The sequence below is a fragment of the Rousettus aegyptiacus genome, unplaced genomic scaffold (genome assembly GCF_014176215.1).
Source record: "Rousettus aegyptiacus isolate mRouAeg1 unplaced genomic scaffold, mRouAeg1.p scaffold_m13_p_16, whole genome shotgun sequence".
In the NCBI taxonomy this organism is placed as follows: domain Eukaryota; kingdom Metazoa; phylum Chordata; class Mammalia; order Chiroptera; family Pteropodidae; genus Rousettus; species Rousettus aegyptiacus.
Genome location: NW_023416291.1, coordinates 13,757,862 through 13,781,305, shown reverse-complemented (window position 1 = coordinate 13,781,305; position 23,444 = coordinate 13,757,862). Strand labels below are relative to the sequence as shown.

The following is a 23,444-nucleotide window of genomic DNA, read 5'->3' as shown; positions in this document are numbered from 1 at the left end:
ATAACCTTCATCTTGAGAAAACACTGCTAGACTAAATTTACCTTCCCAGCCTTACACTCAGTTTTCTTTTTACATATCCTTTCTCCCAGCCAATCAGACAACTGGTGAATCTGTGACCAGTCCTTTTCTGTACTCATCGTACTAAACCGTTTCCTCTTTTCAACACTGCTTGTTGGAATTCTGTTATTCTGTCAGCGCCGTCCCAGACACCATTTCCTCCAGTTAGGCTTTATGCAGCCCTCCAGAAAGACGCCTTCTCCTGCCTTTAAAATTCCTTCATGTTTCCTACTTCTGTCATGACACTGTTATTCCATGTGGCATTATTGCAATATTTGTAAATCGCTAATCATCTTCTATAGTACCAAGACCTTGGGCATAGGGATTAGCTCTTAGTCACCTTTCTATCTCATGTAATACTAATAAAGTATTTAGACAATGTGTATACTCAATAAATATCCATTGGTACCAATTAAAATATATCCACAAACACTCTTATAGATATTATGCTAAATATCGAGATGAATATGTACCCTTCAAGAAGCTTGTAAACTGCTCAGATTGGACAGTATCTCAGTTCTATACCTTCAAAGAAGACAAAGTTTATAATTCTTTACATGATGCTGCAATTAGTGGGTTGAATTCTCTCACTATCTACTGGGACAAGATTCAATAGGATAAGTACGGGGAGAAATAATGGAACTTAGTCCCTTAGAGCTCTTTTTTAACGAATAAGTTTTTGCCATAGGAAGTACTTGAACCATAAAAAGAGTTAATAAATATTCACAAATGTACTTTACTTCCTAGCCAGTCCTAGCTTAAGCCAGTGAAAAAGAAGCTTTTGGCTGTGTTCACTGTGATAGGATGTACTGTCTTCTCAATTCTTGCAGTATATGCAAATTCCTGATGTGTGTTATTCTCAAGTTTCATGGCAAGTAACTGGTAACATCCCTTCCCAGCTCCCATTCCTCCTTCTGATGGAAGAGTCTTGATTGGTTTTGACTCCAGATGGGCTATCTTTAATTGAGTTAGCTGTTGACTTGACATTCACGGTTTTTTTTCCCCTGCCATGTTCTATTAATAGGGGGAAGTGGGTGGAGAAAAAACCTCTTATGCCATATTCTCTTCAGCCGCTCATTGCGCTTTGGGAAATGGAGGAAGCCAAGAAGGAAAGGGAGAGGTACAGTCTGTGGTGACTGAATCCACCAGACTGTGGGTATATAAATTTCCCCACTCTCCGCCTGAGTGAGACTGATGGGTTGCAGGCTCACAGAGGATGATCTCTCTATATGAAAACATGGATGTCGAGTGTTGTATTCAGACATGAGCGATGACTGCCCTCTGTTGTTTCCAAATTAGGAAAATGGAGACTCCAAAAGCTGGGTGCCAGTGGAAAAATCAACAAATATAGCTGTCACTGAGGAAAGCAATGCAGTGCGATTTTGTTTTACTTTTTGCCAAACCCAGCTCACCAATAGGCAGGCTACATATGTTTAGAATTAGCAAGTAGTGTTTTATCCTTCATTTCCCCATTTCCCATCCCCCCACTCTTGATGTTGCTCATCCAAAATGGAACTGAGCATCCGGATCCCTGAGGTCACCCATCTGTCAATACAGGTGCAGTCAAAACAGCTCCCTCCCAACTTAGCTCTTCCAACTGACCACCTTGCTTACCGAGCTCTCATTAGGTCTGGAGCTGTTTTGTTTTCATAGTCCTCCGGAGTGGCTAATGAGCTTTTAAGAAACACCTGCAGCAACTTCAGATTCTACACAGAGACCTAAGTTTTCAGAGACTGTTTTCAAGACTACCTATTTGGGGGGCAAATTCCTTGCCCAGATAAATGGAATTGCAACTATGAGAGGACTTAATCCAACATCCACATTCACTTCTTTTTTTACTGATATGCTCAAGCTCTAATGCCTTCATTTCCCCTTCATTTTTAACAGCAAAGCCTCCTCGACCAGAAAAATAAATGTGCAGTTGGCAAGAGCTGAATAGAGGGCTGCTTAAATGATTTTTAATTTATGTTAAAATGCTAAGAGCAGTTTTCCACGTTCCCGTGAATACCTCGCAAAATGAAGTTTTTCAAAGCCTACCTTTAAAAAAAGAAACTAAGAGATTTTAAAACATTTCCTTTAATTTTAGCTGCCCTGACTGTATCTTTCATTCCCGCTCTACTGGGATCCAGCAGTTAGTTAGGAGTTTATACTTAGTTATTCTTAGAGTTCTGGTCTTGAACTTCAAGACTTGTCTTGTGTTTCTGTCTCTAAAACAAAAAGTGGTGTAAGTGAGCTTGTCATTTATTCTCCACTTCTCTTCTCATACAACGGACAGTGACTTGATGTAAAGTCTTTGAAGAATCGTAATCATGTCCTTAGAAAGTACTTAGCATTTCTCGGTGTTTTTATTTTGCACCAAGTACTGTTTCTTTTGATTGGCGTCTTCTTGGAAAGAAAGTACAAAATGATTGCCCATCTGCATTGTGAACTCTTGATTCAGTTGATAGTTAAATGGTCTAATTTTCAAACTAAGTTGACTATTGTCTGCCACTCGAGATGAACATAGGTTAAAATTTTAACTGTTTACTGACTAAAGATACAATCATGGAGATACACACCAGGAGATAAGTGTTTAAAAAATAAGAACGACCTTAAATGTCAAAACTAGGTAAAAAATGTGGTATTTTAAAGAAAATTTATAGAATTTACTCTCCAAATAAATAGAAATACAATCTTTTTAAATGACCTTTACAGTGATACCACTTCATTATTTAAGATAATACTCATTGATTATTATTCTTCACTGAAGTAGTTAATCATCCAATGCATTTTTAGTCTTTAATTTAGGGTTTTGCCTAGCACCATGCAAAGTTCTGTAGGAGAAACTAAAGACACATGAGGTCTTGTCCCTATGGAATTTATAGTTTCATTTAGTGCACAAGATTAATGTGTGTGTATATATATGAAAAAACACAACCGATCAGTATTAAATGAGGCATGCCTATTCTAAATGCAAGTAACTCAGAAAAGAAAAACACCATGAAAATGTAAATGATCATGAAAATTTAAGACGTTGGCTAGGTAAGAGAAGAGCGAGGGCATTTTTTGGATGTGAAACCGACATGAAAGACAAAAGGGAGGGGATCCGGAGCCTGATATTCCACTTTCTAGTAGACGTGTCCCTCTAGATACATCAGATCTCAAAACCCAACTGAACTTACCACCTGCTCTCTGAAACTCTCGTTCTGTGCCCCAGAATTTATCGGATGACACCAGTACCCGCCCAGTTTCTTACCAGACAACTTCTCCTCTCCTCTCCCACATTCTCCTCTCCTCCTTTCCTCCCCCATCAATTTTATCATTGTCTCTCTGTTCTGGGGCTGCCATTTGAGAGTGACCGGGATGTTCGTTGCCAAGAACTGAGATAAGCTCAAGATTGTTAGTGACCCTGCTCCCTTTACTCCTTTCGATTCTTCTCTTTCATTAGCTCCCTTTGAAAGGTTTGTCCTCGGAATTTCTCATCTAGGCCCAGTGTTTTCCAACCAGCGAACTGATTTAGACTAACTACCCAAATGTAATCAGGCATGTCCCTGCATTAAAGCTTCTGGTGTAGTTTGTTCACACGGCAGGCTGTCTCCTCCCAGCCCAGCCGGCTGGGACACCAGATCCTGGCTGTGGCCTCAGCTTTCCTGATCTCCTCTTGACTGTTCCTAGTCTGTTTCTAATCTTCTGCCCGGTGTGACAAGTTGAGTCAATATATTCAGCAAATCCTTACCCTCGCCTTCCTCACCTTTTGGGTGGAGAATCCTACTGTGTCCTATAGGCATTGAGCTTGGCCATGTAACTTTGGCAGGTGTGATGTGGGCAGAAGGGACCGTGTGCTCGCAGTCGACAGAGGCTTCAGGAGACTCTGTATGTTTCTTCCTGCCTTCCCTGCACCCCGCCATCCACTAATGGAAGAGCATGGTCCCCAAAGCCATTGCTCCTTCGTTCTGGGTCCTAAAATAAAAGACACATGGAACACATGTGAATCCATGTAGAGTCTGGAGCCACGCCCAGCCCAGCCTGGCTGAGCTCAGCTGAGTTAAAACCAACCCACAGATGATCCATAGACCCATGAGTAAAAAATAAATGTTTGTTGTTCTAAGCCACTACAATTTTGGATTGTTTATTACTGTGGCAAAGCCTGACATACATTTAATTTTCTGCAAAAGCCTCCTACCTAATCTTCCAGTCTCTAGTCTTGCCTTCCACTTATCTATTCTTCACAGTAAATTAAATAAAAATTCTTCAGTAACTCCCATGTCCCACAGGATAAAAATCCGATACAGAATAAAAGACTTACTTGCCCAGCCTTTCCTCCCACTATTCTTTATCTTGCATTTTAAGCTCTGGCCATACCTAACCACTCAGTATTTCTGTAATTCACAATACTGTCTCTCTGAGTTCATTTCACACATGCCGTCAGCTCTGAGCCACGAACGTCTCCTGATCCCCTCCTTCTGTCGCCCCCCATCAAGCCCTTTCGCCTGCGAGACCCTTACAAGGTTTAGTGTTGCCTCCTCTGAAAATCCTTCCGGGCTTCCCTGCACTCTCTAAGCCACGCACAATTCCGTGATGGCACACTTCTTTTTGAAATAGATTATTTTTATACCTCTCTTTCAGCTAGATTGTGAACAATTTGCTGGTAAGAAGTTTTGTCTTTTCATCTTTCTCCTCTCAGGACTTAGCATTGTTCCAAGCATAGTTTAGGTATTCAATAAGTGAATCAATCGATGTTTAGTTTATTTTGAAGTTGAATTGGCTTAATGACCCTTTCATCTGGCTGAGCCATTTTCATGTATGGTATACTGTGAATTTGGGTTACCCCATTTCTCTCACCAAGATGCTGCTTCTCAAACTCTACTTGAAACATTCACCAAACTCTCTGATGTAACTCATGCTCAGATTAAGAAGTAAAGCATTCCTCGTAGCCTCCTTTTTTCCTTACCAGTCTCTATAACCTCGTCTCAGACATAAACACTGATCTGACTTATAGCGCCATAGATTTGCTTATAAAATGGAACCAATGCTTATCTAGCTTTGTGTCTGACTTCTTTTGGTCAACATTGTAATTTATGAGATTCATTCAAATTCTTGTGTACAGCAGGAGTTCATTTCCACTGCTGTATAGTACTCTCCCATTTAAATAAAACAGATTCTATTTATTCCACTATTAGTAGATACTTAGGTTGTTTCGAGTTTTTTACCCTTATGAATGAAGGTGCGATGACATTTTTGTTTGTGCGTTTTGGTGCGTGTGTGTATGAATCTCTGTGGAGGCTACATAAACCCAGGAATAGAATCTCTGGGCCACGATGTATACATTTGCTTTTGGCAGACACTTTAGATTCTCCTCCAAAGTGGCCGTATCAGTTTAAGCTCCCGTCAGTGGTGTACACGAGTTCCCCTTATTTTACATCCTCATCAACTCCCGATATTGCCAGTCTTTTTAATCTTAGTAATTCTGGTGGATGTACTATGGCTTTAATTCTTGTTTCACTGATGACAAATGGCATTGAACACTTTTCCATTTGGATATCTTTTGTGAAATCTCATTTTTCTATCAGGTTGCCTTCTATTTATTTATAAGAATTCTCTGAAATCAATTTGCCAATATTTTGTATACTATACTTTGCTTTTATCTTCCCGAGAGAGACTGGCTATAAGTTTCTTTTTTTCGTAATATCTTTGTCAGGTTTTGAGTAAAGTTTATTCTGGGCACAGAAAATGAGTTGGAAAGTATTCTTTTTCTATTCTTTGGAAAAATTTACTGTAAAGGGATGTTATTTCTAATTTCTTTTTTAAGAGGCAGTATATGTAGTGCTTAAGCCTATAGGCCTTGAAATCAGACTACAGAAACTGAATCTCGACTTGGCCTCTTTCTTAACATGTTGACATTAGGGAAGTTATTTAACCTCTTCATGCCTCAGCTTCCTCATCTACAAAGTGGGAGTAACAAAAATACCTCTTTTATAGTCATTATCAGGATCTTATGAGGTTTACATGCAAAGTTCTTAGAATGGCACATAGTAGGAGTTTAGTTATTATTACTTTTCCATCTAATTCATGTTTTTGCTTATGTTGTAGTCTTATCGAAGCTGACGCTGTATTCTTTTTATGATGTTGGTTCAACAGCAAACCTGACATGAGTTGAGGAAGTAAGTAGAACCTTTTGAAGAGGATGCCAAGATCAAATTCTTTTCACACTTGGCCTTTTCTCAGGCATATTCTTTTCTCTCCTTTTTCTCTGTTTTGTGAAATGTCAGGGAAGAGACATAAGAAGCTTTCTGTGGAAACAGTACCCAGAGAAAGACACGGATCTTAGTCATGGTACTTGCTTGGGGTTTTGGCAGTGTCCTAGGTGGGTGTGGGTCCACACGGCAAATATTCCAGTGGTTAGAGGGGAGTCAGGACTTTAGATTTTCACTGCCTGGGGAACTGACCTCCGAGATGCTCAGTTTTTCTTTTTTAACAAAAGGAAGCCCAGCCTTCCCAGGGTGTGGTTTGAATTCCTGATTTGGTGGTTGTCAGGGGCTCTGAAAATACCAAGGAGCTTTGAAGCAATGATAGAGTCATTACTATGCAAATCTTTTTTTTTTTTTTCCTTTCAGCCTTTGTGTCACTAAAATACCACTTAAGTGGGATGTCTGTTTTCATCTGGTTTATATCTGAGATTTAAGACGCATGGCTCTCTGATTAACTCTGAAACCATTAACACCACATCTTCATCAGAAAAACCACAGAAATTAGGGTTAAACGGGGCCTCCTGTGATTTTCTCTAATCTTTTTCCAGCTTTACTAGTTAGTTTCTCTCTGTTTCCCTTGTGTCTTTTTTTTTTTTGTCTGCTTTTTACTTTGGAATAAATTATCCATTCTAGACCTCCAACACCTACTCCCACCCCAATGTCTGCATGTTCTTCTCCTGCGCAGTTGCTGACCTATAGTACTGCATGTACGCTGGGTTCCTCTCATCCTTCTTTCTGAGGAAACGAAAAATAGAGAACAATAGAAACTCCTGTGGATTCTCATTGTTTACAGGTATCAGGTCTCCGGAAGAGACTCACTCCACTTTGCACTCTGTGCAGCCATAGAAATCTTTGCCATTTCGAAAAATACTTTCCATAATTCTGCGCTTTTACTTAACCTTGGTTATTTGAAATTCCACTCTTTCATAGCACATATCGAATATAGGCTTATTTGTGATGTCATACTGATATCAGAATGAGATGATGGACTTCTTTTGCATTTGTTTATACCCCTATTGTAATATTCCTACGTGTCACAGATCTTTAAAAAAAAAAAAAAGTTCAGAATCAAAATGGAGTCACTTATGCTAGGGCCCATGTCACTAAACCAAAACCTAACTTATAGTTTCAGCTTTCCCAGAAATGGAATCTGACACCAGTCGATCAGGAATTGCCTCATCAGCACTAACTAGTTAGCACATCTGGACCCCACCATCCCCTAAAAGAGGGTGACCTTGCAGTAACCAACCTGTTTTTTGCCTGGTCAATGTCTGATTCAGAGTCATCATTTCTTGTCCTGTTTCTATCTATGGATTTTTCTCTTGGTTATATGTGACATTCTTCTGCTTCTTTGCATGCCTGATTATTATTTTTCTTTTTTTTCCTCATTATTTTCTTATTGGATTCCACACACTGAATTTGACATTGTTGAGCTCCTGATTTTGTTGTATTCCTTCAGAGAGTGTCGTACTTTATTCTGGCAAGCAGTAAAGTTAAGCAAACCAATTTGATCCTTTTGATTCTTTCAAGCTTTGCTGGAGTGAGTTAAGAGCGTTTTTAACTCTAGTGCTAGTTTAGCCCAGTGTAGTGTCTGACTGTTCTGAGGTCTCTACTGAGTGCTCTGCCTATTATGAAGTTCCTGCACTCTGACTGCTGGGCTACAGGCGTTCCAATCCCGTTCAGAGAATGGTTCTGCCTCCTGCTTTTCTACGCCCAGGCCGCAGTTGTTTTATTCTGTGGACGTGAAGATCCGTAAGCTGCCAAGCACAGCAGAGGAATCCTTTGCAGATCTTTAGAACTGTCTCTTTAGAATTTTCTCATCTCTGGCGCTCTGCTCCATGGATTCAAGTCACCTTGACCTCCCTGGCCTGTAAGCTCTGCCTTCTCAACTCTGTGAGGATATTGGACCATGTATAATCGATCCCCTTCCTTGAGCGGCCTAGAAACTGCCACCTGGCCGAAAGGGAAGAAAATCTCAGGGCTTATCTCGTTTGCTTCCCTTCTCGCAGGGATCACAGGCCAGCGCTGCCTGTCGTCCAATGTCTGAAAAGAGTCGTTTCATATATTTAGGCCAGTTTTCTAGTTATTTAGAGTGGGAGGTGATTCTCATAAGCCATTCCACGATATTTTTGTTTTCTATTAATCACATTTAAAATTTATTTTATTCTTCCCTTCTTTTGGAGCAATTAACTTTTCTTTGTTTCATAATTTTATTATATTGGTTCTAAAAATGTCCCATCCTTCTAGCAGTTACCCTTGAACTTAGGATTCTTTCAACAAGGATCTGCGGATCAGGGTTATCATGAAGACCGCACAGGCTGTGCATTGAGCATCTCCAGGGAAAACTATCCACGTGGACTTGGGCGTGCAACATTACAGCTGATGTACGTTCGGATCTTTATGTGTCTGATCATCTTTTTCTTTTTTCCTTACTGTTGAATGATAGTTGGTCTGGATGTAGAATTTTCCCTTCAGATATTTAGAGATATCGCTCCATTTAAAAAACAGCGGCCTATGTTACTTCTGAGATGTTGGATATAAATCTGATCCTCCTTGCATTCTAGGTGGAATCTTTCTGGTAGCTTTTAGGATTTTCTATTTATCCTTGATGTTCTGAAATTTCAGGGCCAGGGCTCAAGGTATAGAATTTAAAACACTTGTTTCTGTTTGGCAGTCTGTTGGCTTTTTCTATTTGAGGACTCATGATATTCTTAAGTTCTAAGAAACTTTTTTGCCTTTGTAACTTTAGTTTTTGCTAGTCCTACAATCTCTCTTCTCTCTCCTTTTGAAAGTACTACTAAACAAATGTTGGTATATCTGTATGTTTTCTCATTCAGAATTTTTTCATTAAAAAGTGTTTTTTATTTTTTGCTGTATGCTACAATTCCTCAGACACGTTTTTAAATTCTGTAGTTTTTTAACTTCGTCTTGTTGGGAATTATCCGATATACAGATTTTTTAAAAATATTTTTGTTTTGAAATAATTTTAGGCTTATAAAAATGTTTTAAAAATAGAGTTACCATACACTTTCACCCAGCTACCCTTAACGTCAAAATCTTACACAATCCTAGCACAATTATGATTAAAGTAAGACATTAACACTGGTACAACAGTGTTAATTAAAACACAGACTTTATTTGAATTTCGCCAGTTTTTCCACTAATGTCCTTTTTTGTGTTCTGTTCCCGGATCCAATCAGGATCTCACATTGGATTTAGTTGTCATGTCTCCTTAGTCACCTCCAAAGAGTGACGGTTCTTAAGTCTTTCCTGATCTTTCATGACCTTAGCATTTATTACAACTTTGTTCATGTATAATTGACATACAACAAATCACACATATTTAAAGTGGTTGATTCGATACATGTTGGTATATGTATACACCCATGAAACCATCACCAGTTTAAATGATGAACACATCCATTATTTCCAAATCCCAAAATTTCTTTGTGCCGCATGAGAATCCCTCCCTACAGCCCCTACCTATCCACCAACGACTGATCTGCTTTCTGTCATTTTAAATTAGTTTTAATTTTCTGGAAATTTATATAAATGAAATAATATAGTATATGGTCATTTTTTTCTTTTTTTTTCTTTTTGGTCTAGTTTCTTTCTCTCAGAAAATTTTGAAGTTCATCCATGTTGTAGTGTGTATCCATACTTCACTCCTATTTATTGCTGGAGAGTATTTCTTTGTATGGATGCCCCAGAGTTATATAATCGCCTATTGATGGACATTTGGGTCTTGTTCCCCATTTTTTGTTATTAAAAATAAAGTTGCTATGAACATTCTTGTGCAAGTTTTTGTATGGGCACGTGCCTTCATTTCCCCTGAGTAAATAGAGGGTGTGCGATATAGCTTGATCATACGATAGATGTGTGTTTCACTATTTAATAAAACTGCCAAACTTTTTCAAAGTGGTTGTACAATTTTAAAGTCCATACAGCAGTTTACGAAATCCTTTTTTCCACATCTTTGCCAAAATTGGTAATTTTTATATTTTAGCCCTTATAATAAATGTATAGTGGTATATTATTTTAGTTTTAATTTGCATTTTCCTAATGACTAATACCTTTCAATTTGCTTATTTGCCACCTGCATATCTTCTTTGGTGAAGTGTCTGTTCAAATATATTCCCCTTTTTTGTTGTATTTGTTATCCAATTATTGAGTTTTGAGAGTTCCTTATTTATTCTGGGTTCATGTCTCTTCTTAGTTATATGTTTTGTAAAAATTTTATCTAAGTCTCTGGCTTGTTTTTTCATTCTTAGTCTTCCAAGGGTGGTTATTTCTCTCTTGTCCAGTGGCTTTCTAGTTTCAAATATTGCATAGTCTCTTCTGTTTCCCCATTCTCATGAATTTTGCCTTAAAAAGCTTTTCCTTTAATTATGTTTTAAAATGAACCAAAAAAGGTGTGCGTGCTCGGTTTGCCATGTTTACCCAGCAGTATTCTGTTTTAAATTTTTTTGCATTGATGTATAACATATACACAGTAAACTGTATCTAATCCCCAGTCATATACAGAGCATTTCTATCATTCCATAAATGTGTTTTGTGCTTCTTCCCTGTCAATACCGTATCTTTTCTGACTTCTGTCATCATCAAATAATTCTGCTTGCTCTTTTAGTTACTAGGTAAATATTATGCAGTCTTTTGTTGCTGGCTTACCTCACTCAACGTAGGGTCCCAGAGACTCATCAGTATTGTTGTGTGTATCGATAATGCGGCGGTGTGCTAAAGCTTGCCCACATCAGCTTGTGATTGTGTGCATCCCTTGTCAATTCTGCATTCTATGACTTCACATTGATAACTTGAAATTGGCCATGTTGGGAGTATTTGCACCACAAACTTAGAAAACACTACTAATCAGGACTTTTTTCCTCTATGGAGAGCCAGTTATTAAATGCTTACAAGCTCTTCACTGCATTCATTTTTTTCTTTATATTGCTGTGTAGTATTCCACTGTGTGACTACACTATAAGTTACTTATTCACAATCTTGTTGATGGGTATTTTGGTTCTTTCGAGTTTTTTCCTATTATAAATAAAGTTGCTATGAGCATTCTTGTTCATGTCTTTTTAATAACATGTATATTTATTTATTTGAGGTATATACCTTGAATTGTAATTACTGAGTCATGGGCGGTGGGCATAGATCTTTGGCTTTCAGCAACATTGCCAAACAGTTTTGCAAAGGGGTTGTACCAGTTGATGCTTTGTCCAGCAATCTGGTTGCTTTATATTCTTATTAATCCTTGATTTTTCAGTGCTTTTTAATTTTGCTCGATGTATGATGGTGTCTCTTTGTGGTTTAAATTTCCTTTCCATGATGAGTAATGAATTGGGGCCCCTTTTCATCTATACATTGGCCATTTGTATATCTTCTTTCATAAGATAGCTGGTCATTTCTTCTGTCCAATTTTAAGCTGTTATTTAAAAATATATTCTGTATATAAATCCTTCGTTGGGTTTTTGTGTTGTCGATATCTTTTTCCACCCTGTGACCTGTCTTTTCATCTTCTTACTGGTACCCTTCGATGAACACAAATCCTTAAGATTATTTAACCCAACTTAACAATTCTTTTTTTTTTTTTTTATAGTTAGTGCCTTTTGCATCTTGCTTAAGAAATCTTTGTCTGCTCCAAGGTCATGAAGATATTCTATATTTTCTTCAAAAGTTTTTTATGCTTTTACCTTTATAGTTGTGACTCAAATTAATTTTTGCATATGGCATAAAGTAGGCATAAAGGTTCACTTTTTTATGTATAGATATCTAATTGCTCTAGTAGCATTTACTAAAATTATTATCTTTTCCTTGCAGATTTCAGTGGCATTTTTTTTGTAAATCATTTGATTGTATATGTATGGGTTTAAATATATATATTTTTTTCTGTTCCATTGGTTTAACATCATACTATCTTAATTATTGTAACTTTATAATAGGTCATGCAATCCGATTGTATTATTCTTTCAAATTAACTATTTCGAGATTGTCTTTCTAAGTCCTTTCAATTTCTATATAAATTTTAGATTCATTTGTCAATTTCCCCCAAAAAATCCCTGCTAGGATTTAGTTTTGAATTTTGTTGACTCTATAGATAAATTTGGAGAGAATTGAAATCTTAATAACTTTGAGTTATTTTAATTAACATGCTGTATCTCTCTTTATTTCAGATCTTCTATAATTTTTCTTTACTATTTTGTACTTTTCAGTGTAGCTGCCACACGGCTTTTGTTAGATTCATTTCTAATCTGATTTTTTATAAAATTATATGTAATATTTTTTAAATTTTTATCTTCCAGTTGTTAGATCATAGAAATACAGTTAATTTTATACATTGATTTTGTTTTGGTGAGACTCTAAATTCACTTATGAATTCTAATAGTTTGAAGATTAATTTTGGATTTTATATGTATAGATGTATAGATATATGTATAGTCATGTCTTCTGCAAATAAAGACAGAGTTTTCCCTTCTTTTCAATCCTTATATCTTTTCTTTCCTTTTCTATTACCCAGACTAGTGCCTTCAGATCAATGTTGAGAATATGTAATGATGCTACACATTCTTGTCCTTAAGATAGTGTTGGTTGTTACCACTGAGGGGTTGATGCTACTGGTACTTCGTGGGTAGAGGTCAGGGATGCTGCGAAGCATCCTACAAATGCACAGGCCGTGCACTCACAGCAAATATCAGCCCCAATGTCAGCAATGCTGGGTTGAGAAACCCTGGTCTAAGGGAAAGTAAACTAACATCTCATAAACCTTAGGGCATGGTTGCGGATATTCATAACCTTGACTATGAATCAGTAGAAAAACATTAGATTGTGATCAGCACACTCTAAAATGTTAGGAATTCTAGAACGATTCATGCAAAAATAGTTAAGATTTGCAACGATTTGGGGCTTAAAGACATGTTTCAGTTGTCTAAAAAATAAATTTATGTGGAAGATCTCATTTCCAAATAGCGCCAAATGCAGGAAGTATTACAGAAGGGAAGACCTCGTTACAATTTTTATATCGTTCTATGATAACTTAAAAAACACTTCTGGCTTACTGGTTTGATATGTGCACAAAGAGATTATTTTTTTAAAAAGTTCTAAAACAAACTGCGGTTTGTACTTCAGGGCCCCAGTGAACATTCTTCTTCTCTACAGAGATTTTTTTACACAATAGTGGGCCTGGACCTCAACAGCATCTGGCTATCAGCTGGGAGCTCGTCGAGAAGGGGCTTCTCCTGCAGATCATCCCTTTCACTTTCGGGGCTGGGGCACACTCAGAGGGGGCATGGAGGAGCCAACTGAATTTGGAATGATCGCAGCAGGCTTCTGGAATTCATCTGCATGCAGTGGAAGAGGGAAGGGACAGTGGCATGGAAGGCAATTATGCAGAAGTTCAGGAAAGGATAAAATGTGCTGGAAATAAAATGAATAAGCAACAACATCTGGAAACTGATTGAAAAAAGGCAACCACTGAAAGTGCATCTGGGGAAGAGAAAACAGGACCCAGATTGCCACAGATCTGGAAAGATCAGGAGCCTAGAGAAAGTTCTACTAAAAAAAAGTTCTATTAAAAAAAAAAAAAAAAAAAAAGACCCTCTGGCCTGATGACATGCACCAGGATGCAAACAAATTTGGCTGACCAAGAAAGTTCTATCTGTATTTCAGCATGCTTTCTGGGCCATAAAATATGTGCAGGAAAGAAGCCCAGAAGAGCCAGAAATTCCAGTGGTACAGAAAGATAGCATTGCTTTGGCAAAGTACAGAAAGGTACAGAGTCGAATGGGGATGGTTTCTGTAACTGACAGGTCATTTGTTAGGCAGAAGCAAGCACATTTTATTGTCCCTTTGATCACTGTATTCATGTCTTCACATTCCACCCATCTCCTCAATGAAATATGTTCTTGAGTCCTGGATCACAATATCACCAAGCTGCTTGGATGACACTGGCTTGGATGTGGCATAAGTGTATTTCTCAGTTTGTTTATAACATAACACCAAATAATAGCCACATCGGCACCTCTGGTCATAAATCACGCTATCATCGCACTGTTCGGTCATGCAGAGCCAATCATAATTCTCTCTCTTCATCTACAGGATGAAGAGAGTCTAGCATTATTCACTGGCCCTCAGCGTCCTAACTTAAGTCATGGAGGAATGAATGTGTAATGCAATCTTAAGATACAAAGTGAGTCTGTCATATCAATTCTCCAGGGGTGACGAGGTGAAGACTGCCAGAGCCTCTGCTAGTTTCTTGGGGAGACTCAAAACTAGGTCAGAATAGCTTCCACTATTAGGACTATTTGTCAAGAACCTGATCATGTGACTCAGGAAGCTCACAGATTTCTTCCAGTTAGAGTATTTTCATTCTTCGTTTTCATTATCTCGTTCCTTCAGTTCTTTTGGGAGAGGGACCTTGGCCCACTCTATAATGCTGAGCCTCGAGGTTTAAAGAAAAGATGCTACACAGGTCCTCGAATAATGTTTCACTCAGCGTTGTTTTGTTATAAGGTTGATGGGAGACCCAGGAACTTAACTCTTGTTTATAACAATTCGCCTCTGGTAAAACTGGTTTCATAATATGTTGTTTCACTTAAAGTCACACAACCTATCAACAACATTAAGTGAGGACTTACTATATTTTTTAGTTCATATTTTACTAATCTGTGAAGAGGAGGATGGCATGGCAATCTTCTATTTGTAAGACATTTTGCCTCTAAGGAGAAAAATGACATAATACATAGACACCACGTTATGGGTCGAATCCCTCCTACCCTCAAATTCATGTCCTGAAGTCCTAACCCCCAGTACCTTGAAATGTGACTATATTTGGAGATAGGACTTAAAAGAAGTAATTAAGTTAAAATGAGACTTAGTGTGGGCCCTAATGCAACATGACTGGTGTCTTATAGGAAGACACAATTAGGACACAGATTCACACAGAAGGAAGACCGTGTACTATATAAGGAGAAGATGGCCATCTACAAACCAAGGAGAGAGGCCACAGGTTCATTTATTGGTTTCTCATTTACTTCTTGCAGAAAGACAATCATGTAACCATATGGAGTGGCCGTGAAAATCATTAGAAATGACTGGTAAGTGATAAAACAGTAATTACCTCTTGCTGGAAGAAACATTTCACATTCTTTGGAAATACTGTAGTTCTTTTATTTTGAACCAGTTTTAGAAGTTCTCTTGTTTTTAAAACAACAAAAAATGTTTTCTGTACGAGTGATGGAAAAAACCCTGAATGTAGCAATTTGTCTTAAATTATGAAATAAATTCTTTGTGAAATCAAATCTGGGTCTGTAAACAATGGTGTTTGTTTGAAAAACCGAACAAGTAATGGAAAGTCTGAATAAAGGCACAGAACATAATTCTTGAATATTAAGTGGTAGGATTGTCTTTCATAACTCCTTTCAAAGTGTTTTATACGTATTGATTTAAACCTCACAAGTGTTGACTGGTAGACCATTTACCCTCAAGTGTTTGCCAATAGTTCATTTATCCCAGAGATAGGAGATGGAGTTGAAGATATAACTAATGAAGTCTGAAATCATAATTTTCTTACCAGAAGCAAATGTTTCCCTCTGAATAGCCCTGGACTTTTAGAAAGAACTAGTAGGCATTTGCCTAATAACCTTTGCATTTAATCACAGACAGGGAAGAATCTAATACAGGCTTTGGCACATGGAAGTGTGTCAAGTGGCCTTGCATCACAGAAACGTGTTCATTTGCAGTGTACAGTAATCCCACGCTATTTCTGATCATGTCCATCACAGGCTCTCATGTTTCCTCAGCCACATGGGCAGGGTGGCAAGTTCACTCCTTCAAGTCACTGGGAAACTGACCGCTGTTGTAACACACTTGTTGATAGCACTTGGGGCCAGGCATGCACTGTAGATCTTACTCAAGAATGGTACTTTGCTCGAAGCCTTTCTGGAGTCTCCCTTTTCAGCCTACTCATCAGGAAGGTTTCTCAGAAACTTAGTGGCTATCTGTGAGGTCTGGCCACTAACGATCTACCTTCCTGTTCAGGCAGGATATTTCCCCTTGGCCAAGGAAAGAAATCTCCAAAAGGAGTTCTCCTGCTGAGCTTTTGGAGGGTTAAATGCCTAGCTGAGTGCCCACCACCAGGAAAAGCTGGGATGGATTTGGTTTATTTCTTTACTCTGTTGAATCCATTTTGAAAACTGTCAACCAAAGCAGATGAAGAGAACGATTACCATAAACTATTTGTAGATTCTACCTATAGTTCTGAGGGCTTGCGTTGAAGTCTTTCCTGTCTTAAATGTGATGCATTTGAACAAGTGAGAGTAAGATGACACATTTTGATGAATCTTGGCACTTTTAGAAAATCATGTCTAAAGCTAACCCAGATGTGATTTGTGAATGGAAAGCTCGTTGCTAGAGGAGCTATGATTTTTCTCAATGTCTCTCCATCAGGTTACCCGAGATCTCGTTTATTTACTTCTTCCACTAGGTGGCAGGACTTTTAAGCAATGTCGCAAATATCCCAGAAAGTTCTCTTGTTCTAACAGAGAACTTAGAATTGTCAACATTTGTTGTAGGTCAAGGAGTTTAACTGGATTATGCCTCTGGGTTTTTACAATGACCTTGTTCTGCATTCCTCCCCGTAATGCAGTTTATTTTTCCAGGCAAACATGCATTAAGAATGTGTTTTTGATTTTTGTCATCATGTCTCAATTGCACAAATGATTTGAATCACAGATCTTTGAAACATCTGTGGTTTCTTGTTTTCAGGGGGAAAAAAGTGAGTTCTGGACTTTGAAATGACAGAAGACAGAATCTTTTATTTTCATCGAAAATGGCAAGGTAGGATGACAGAACGTTGGTGCCAGCGGAAGAAGGTTAAAGTGTTTGGGCCCGAATAGAATGAAAACACTTAAAAACAAATAAAAGAAGTGGTATTAGGGTGTGCAGATACTACAAATGTAAGAGAAAGTGAATTGCTTCTATATATTAGAATCCTGTGGATTATTGAGTTCCAATTAAGTTTTGCTTAAATTTTATCACTGAATATTGGCCTTTTGGGCCCATGATTTAATTCGAGAGGCATATGGGGTAATCCCGGCTAATTGAGAAATTAGTCAGGATGCTTTAGAAATCGTGTTGTCAAATATGAATGGGAGCTATTTTCCCAGCTATCTGAAAATAAACCGGTGAAAAATGAAAAGGTCAAATTGCCATAAAAACCTTTTGGCGTTCATTATGGGCAGTTGTGAATAGCATCACTCACTCTCGGATAACTGAAGCTTGAGTTACATGAAATAAGCCTTTGGAATTAAGTTGATGGGTGGTCTTTAATTTGTTACTCTGGCACTTGGGTACCAATACTTAATATTCATGATTAAATCCAAGGGGGAAAATGCTTGAAATTACAACCTCCTTTTGTGTTTGAAGGAGAATCTAGTTTCAGCCAAACTTTTCATTCAACCAACATGTTTTAACCCTCCTTAATGGAGAAGGGGTAGAGTTCCAAGTACTATAAAATGTTTACCTTTGGTTCACTTGCTGTAGAATGTGACAGGTTTGCAGATGTGTTTCCAATACAGAGACGAGGAAACCGAGTTTCTCTCTTTCTCCTGCAACACAAAACCTCACGGAAGTCTCTATAATGCAGATACAGCTGTTGGGGAACTTCAGGCACAAAAACTCCCCAAACATGTAATCTATTGTCCCTTCGCTGCTCTTGTGAATGTGTGGCTTTCACAGACAGGTGCCCTTATTTATAAACACCTCCCATGAAGACAGCCAAAGTGTAAGGTGTGCCTGTCAGGGTGAGTGATGGGTGCAGCATGAACGAGTCAGTGGGGGCGGGGGGGCGGGTGGGGGGGGAGATGGAGGTGAAGTGAAACCTGAGCTCTTCTAATCCCTCAGAGCAGGACACCTGGAAGCTCCTCCTGCCACTCCCCCCCGCCAGCCCCTGGTCTTGTCATATATTCTAGGATGGAGAGAAGTAAGCAAATAGTGTGTGTCTATGGATGGGGGATGGGACAGGGAGAGGAATGGGGAGTTTAATCCCAGCCAGCGAATTTCCAATAAGGCTCCCGTGACTGAAAACAAAGCTATCAAGGGGCCACTCTTTGATTTTCGCTTTGGCGGTCCATCCGCTGTGCAAGGCCCGCCTTGGACTCGCTGCCCTGCCGGCCACGCTGATTCTTTCCACTTCCTTTGGCTCTGGAAACGCTCTGGGTTGAAGTCAGAGTGAGGTAGGGAGATATTTGAAAAGGGCTAGCAGTGATTTTTGAAGCATTGGTTGGGCCTTCCACCAGGGGGATTATACACTGGTTTTCATACTCGCAAAATAAGAATATTCTCTTCTCCCTTGTTTTGAATTTGTCAGTACTCACCAAATCCAGTAGTTTGGGCCCGACAGTTTAAATAGTGTTATGATTACACACCTCTGCATGTGGTTTATCTTGAGACAGGAAACTTAACTTAGATATCATTAATAAGCTAATCTTTTCTAAGAGGCAAAGCTCTGTATAAACAAGCTCATGTGTTGTAGAGGAAAGGCTTAGGAATGAGACACATTTGGTTTAGATTTCTCTTCCTGCATTTATTACACATTAGTGCCCTTAGACAGCTGATTATACTTCTTTTTGCCTTAGTCTTCTACCTCCATAAGATGGGGATATTAATCTCTCTCTTTAAGAGCTGCGATTGGATGTTAAACTTGGAGTATTCATTCTACTGCGGAGTGTGGGCTCAGCACACACTAGCTCCTTCTTTCAGCAGTTCGCGGTGGAACCTGTTTTAAAATAGAGATTAACCCTGAAACGATGTCTCTAACATATTATCTTCTCTGTTGATTTTTAATCATCACGGAGAAGTTTCCTTGGATGCCTTTGTTTTATGCTATTTTTACTCTTCTTTTGCAAGAAACACCGGTCCAGAAAGCAGCAAAGATAAAGTTTGGTGGATGGGAAATAAATAGAAACTTGAGGCGGGTACTATCTGGGAAGACTTTTTTTTTTTTTTTCTGGTCATAGAAATTGTTTTTATCCATTAATCCCCATATCTAGATAGAAGCAAGTGCCTCTCACCATCCATGTGACAGCCATTTTTTGGAGATATTGATGTACTCCTCCCTGTTTAATAGAAATCTAATTTCTGGGATAATAAAATAGGAATGTTAGAGATGAAAGAAGCTGTCCATATTGTTAAAACAGAATGTTGGAGGACTTAGAAGGAGTTTGAAAACCTAGAGTTGCCACGCAGTGAGTTCATGACCCAGCAGGAATTAAAATTTGGTTTTTAACCCAAAGTCATCCCATATTTTAGTAAGAGTGTTTCATTCTAGGTATTCGTTTGGCTGGTTATTCTCTCAGTTGATGGTCTTGGTTGACCAGAAAGATGCGAGCCCACATTAAGAAGGTGGGCTTTTTCGGTGGTGTTTGAATGATTCCCTACTGATTTGAAAGCGAAGAGTCAGGTAGATGCAAGTTGGAAAAAAGAAAATCAAGAGTGGCCTTTCCAGGCTGGAATTCCCACAGCGGTTTCTGTTTGGTGCAAGTGTCGGAATGTTGAACCTCGAGTTTGTATTTGATTCCACCAGTTAGTGATAAGTACAGACTCACAGATTTGAGAGGCAGTTGGTTAACATAATTTGTGGGAACTCAGAAAGTGTATTTCTTAAAGCTGTATAAGGGATGATGTTTTATATGGATTTGCTTTGATAATTGTATGAACTAAATCGTAGTGAGATTCCTCGGGCTTTGTAACGATGAATTAAAAACTAACAACCAGTCTCTGGCCAAATTCTTCCCTCTAACCTGTGCTCCGCATCGCGTTCCCAGGACAGTGTACCCTGCCAAGCGTACCGGATGGGCCATCTGCAACGAGGATTGCGAAAGAGAATTTTGCCCTGAGCTTGAAGGTGTTATTTTTCCCATGGTTTGATTTGTCTGGCATTCTTTGCCTGGCATTTTTTTTTTTCTTTTTCCTTTACAAGGAAAGGGAGAAATGAGGAGTTTCAGTTGCTGACGAAGTCAAGAGGGCGCTGAGGCAGCCCAGGTTTATTACTTTTGGCAGACAAACGGTGTGATGTGGTTCCACTTCCTATTTGCAGAGCCTTTCTAGAAACCTGGACTCTGTTTTTCAGTGAGTCTCCTTGTCAGCTTATATATATATTAAAAGAGAGAAAATGAAAGTCCAAAAGAAGGAAAGGAATTTTGAGAAGCAGATTCTTAAAGAGAACGGGGCCTCCATGGGAACACAATGGAATGAGGTGGGATAGAGCAGAAGACGATTGTCGGCGTGTGAAAACTGACTGTCTTTCCAGCGCGGAATTTGTCGAATTTGCACACACTGTGTCTTTCTCGTAGCCCTATGTAGATAATAATGAGGATGACAGCATCATCGATTATAAACGACATGTGTGGCACGTCCCAGTTTATAAATGACTTGTTTGCACACATGTCATTTAGATAAAGAAGGTATGGAACACAAAGTTAACTTTGTGAGTCTTCATAGTAAAAGCCCCAGAGCTAGGGCCCCAGGACGATGGCCAGAGGAGGTGGCGGTGGGCCTGGGCTCTGGGTATCTGGTTTTGGCTCATCTCAGTCATTAAAATCTTGAATAAGGCATACTCCTCACCCAGTCCTGTGTTTCTCATCTTTAATAAGATAAAATTATATGAGATGATCTCCAAGAATTCTCCCGGCACTAATATTCAAATTCTGTGATCCATTTCCCCAACTCGGGAGAAATGCTCGTCGTAAAGGAGGCCCCCCGTGAGTGGCGAAAGGCTGACTCTGCGCTCCGAGGACTGACTCTGTGCTCCGAGGACGTCCTTTATTGCTGCAGTAGTCTGTTCGGAAGTTTACACTTGGTTTACAAAACCATTATCTTTTCAAGTGTGCAGCTAGCTAAAAAAAAAAAAAAAAAAAAGAAAATATTGCTTTCAGCACCACCACTTCTAGTTCGAGACGGAAAATTCTCCCTGACAAGATTTAAATGGGAATGTGTATGGCACATATTGTGTAACAAGTCTAACAAAAACAAGAATCACTTATTGGAAGCCGTAAGCCAAGTCGTTTTGAATGTAATTCTATGCCAGGAACAGCTTCAATCTGCACACATGAATACTTGTTACGTTACTTAAAGAGATGCTTCTATGGGGCTGGGCTCATGCAGGACCATGAAGAATGTGTGTACAGACAGGAAAGGATGGCCGACCCATTGCCTTGGTGATGATCTGGGGTGCGTGTGTGCGCGCTTGCGTGTGTGTGTGCGTGTGTGTGTGTGTGTGCGTGTGTGTGTGTGTGTGAGAATTAGAGAAGGCGGCTGGGATTGAAAGAACGAGTGTTGTGAATTCAGTTAAAAAAATAAAAAGGTTGGAATCTTGCTTCTTTCACTTGGGACATGCGATTCTTCTACACCTTGTTCCTTTTACGCAGACCTTAAAAGGAGATCTTCAAACCAAGGAGAGCAAACTTAAAGTGGGATGACAGAAAGAGGGAGAAATCCAGCAAGAATATTTCTTGAGTAGAATATTCGTTTCTGGGCTTTGGGTTTCTAGATACATTTCTCCTTAGTTTCAAGAAAAAATAATGTCGTTAGGAGCTATATCTTTCCCCCATGCCTACTATGTGCTTTTTTTTTATTCCCAGTAGCTTTTATAATTCATTTTAAGGGTTCCGTTTCATAAGCTAACACTTTTAAAATAAACTTTTTACTTCGGAGTAATTTTAGAATTAAAGTTGCCGACATAGTCCAGAGAGTTCCTGAATACCATTGTCCTGTTCTCCTAGTGTTAATCTCTATACTGCCACGGCACGCCGGACAAAGCCGAAGGATCAGGATGGGTATATTGCTAGTAATCCCCAGACTTCGTACAGACCTCGCCAGTTTCCCCCACCATGTCCTTCTTCTTGTGGTTACAGGGTGCCACAGTGCATTTAGTCTGCTGCGTTTCACAGAGGCAAACAGAGGGGTCTGGGGAAAGACCCACAAAAGCCTTTAGGAGGTTTTGCCTTTTATTCGGATTTTCCAGTGTCCTGGAGGTAGTGCTGCGCAGAGGTCAGCTAGACTCTGCTTTTCTGACCGGGCACTAATTGACCCCGAGATGGCTTTGGCTGCTCCTCCCGGACAGTGCCATTTGCAGACCTCTGTCAGGGGACTCATCAAGCTGTAGGCAGTCCACTGACAGATAATGGTCGCTTGTTTCACAGGGGTTTCGTGGTATTGAGTAAAGGAGTCTTGTTTACTGTTGGACCCTAAAACTATAAGCCCCGTGAAGCACGAGATTGTTTCTGTTTTGGCCACTGTTGTCTTTCCAAGTCCACCTGGTGCCTGACCCAAAGCAGGCTCTCAATAAATATTTGTTGAATGAACAAATGCAGAAAAAGGTGAGAAGCTGCAGAGCTGTCAGAACACCAGCAGAGACCGGGAACACCACGAGTGGTTGGCAAAGGACGGGCCCTGGCTCTCAGTCCCCACCCTGGCGGCCTTGGCGGTGAGCAGGAAGGAATCCTCCCCAGCGGGGGGCAGTTTGGAGTTCTTCAGCTGTTCTCAGCTGGAAGGCTCACTTCGCTACATCACACCTGGCTATATTTCAAAGATTAATGAACAACGTCTTGTCAGGTTTAATATATTGCGCTTGGGGAGTTTACTTTGACGATGTAATCATAAATTCCCTGAGCTGCGAATTACACCTTAAGGACTTAAATGAAGTTCTAGTGAGAACCGAAGAAACAGGAATCACCGTAAAATGTAAAAAGTGCCAGTTTTGAGAGAAAACTGTAAATTTTCTAGGACATTAGGTTTCAAAAGAAGGATTACACACAGACTAAACAAAGTAGAAGTCATAAAAATTTAAAGACACCACAAAACATAACAAAAATAAGATCCTTTTTAGTTATGACAGAATTCTAAAAGGAAACTTACACCAAATTATGCCACCCAAGCAGAGCCATTAATTAACCTAATGAGAAAATATGTTCCATTTCCACGGCCAAAGCATGTCAGGAAGTCTTTGACATTTTAAAATAGGAAAGAAGAAAGAAAAAAGAAAGAAAGAGGAAAGAAAGGAAGAAAGGAAGAAAGAAAGAAAAGAAAAAGGCAATCGCACCATTCTAAAATGCTTTAAATATTAACTTATCAGTTCAGGAAATATGAGGTATTTTCGATAATATC

At 39.2% G+C, this 23,444-nt stretch overlaps 1 protein-coding gene across 4 annotated transcripts in view; it reads left to right on the top strand.

The window, feature by feature from the left end:
• ANAPC10 (anaphase promoting complex subunit 10) overlaps positions 1-23,444 on the top strand; it is a 246,919-nt gene that overhangs the window by 115,534 nt on the left and 107,941 nt on the right. The window contains exons 5-6 of one of the 4 annotated variants that reach the window (XM_016164037.2): positions 15,323-15,376; positions 17,046-17,117. The exons of 2 other annotated variants lie outside the window; for them this stretch is intronic. In XM_016164037.2, the coding sequence (XP_016019523.2) occupies positions 15,323-15,367 (45 nt within the window). In that variant the 3' untranslated portion in view covers positions 15,368-15,376; positions 17,046-17,117. Of the gene's footprint in view, positions 1-15,322; positions 15,377-17,045; positions 17,118-23,444 lie in introns of those variants that run through there. One more of the 4 variants, XM_016164038.2, reaches the window with a different exon arrangement.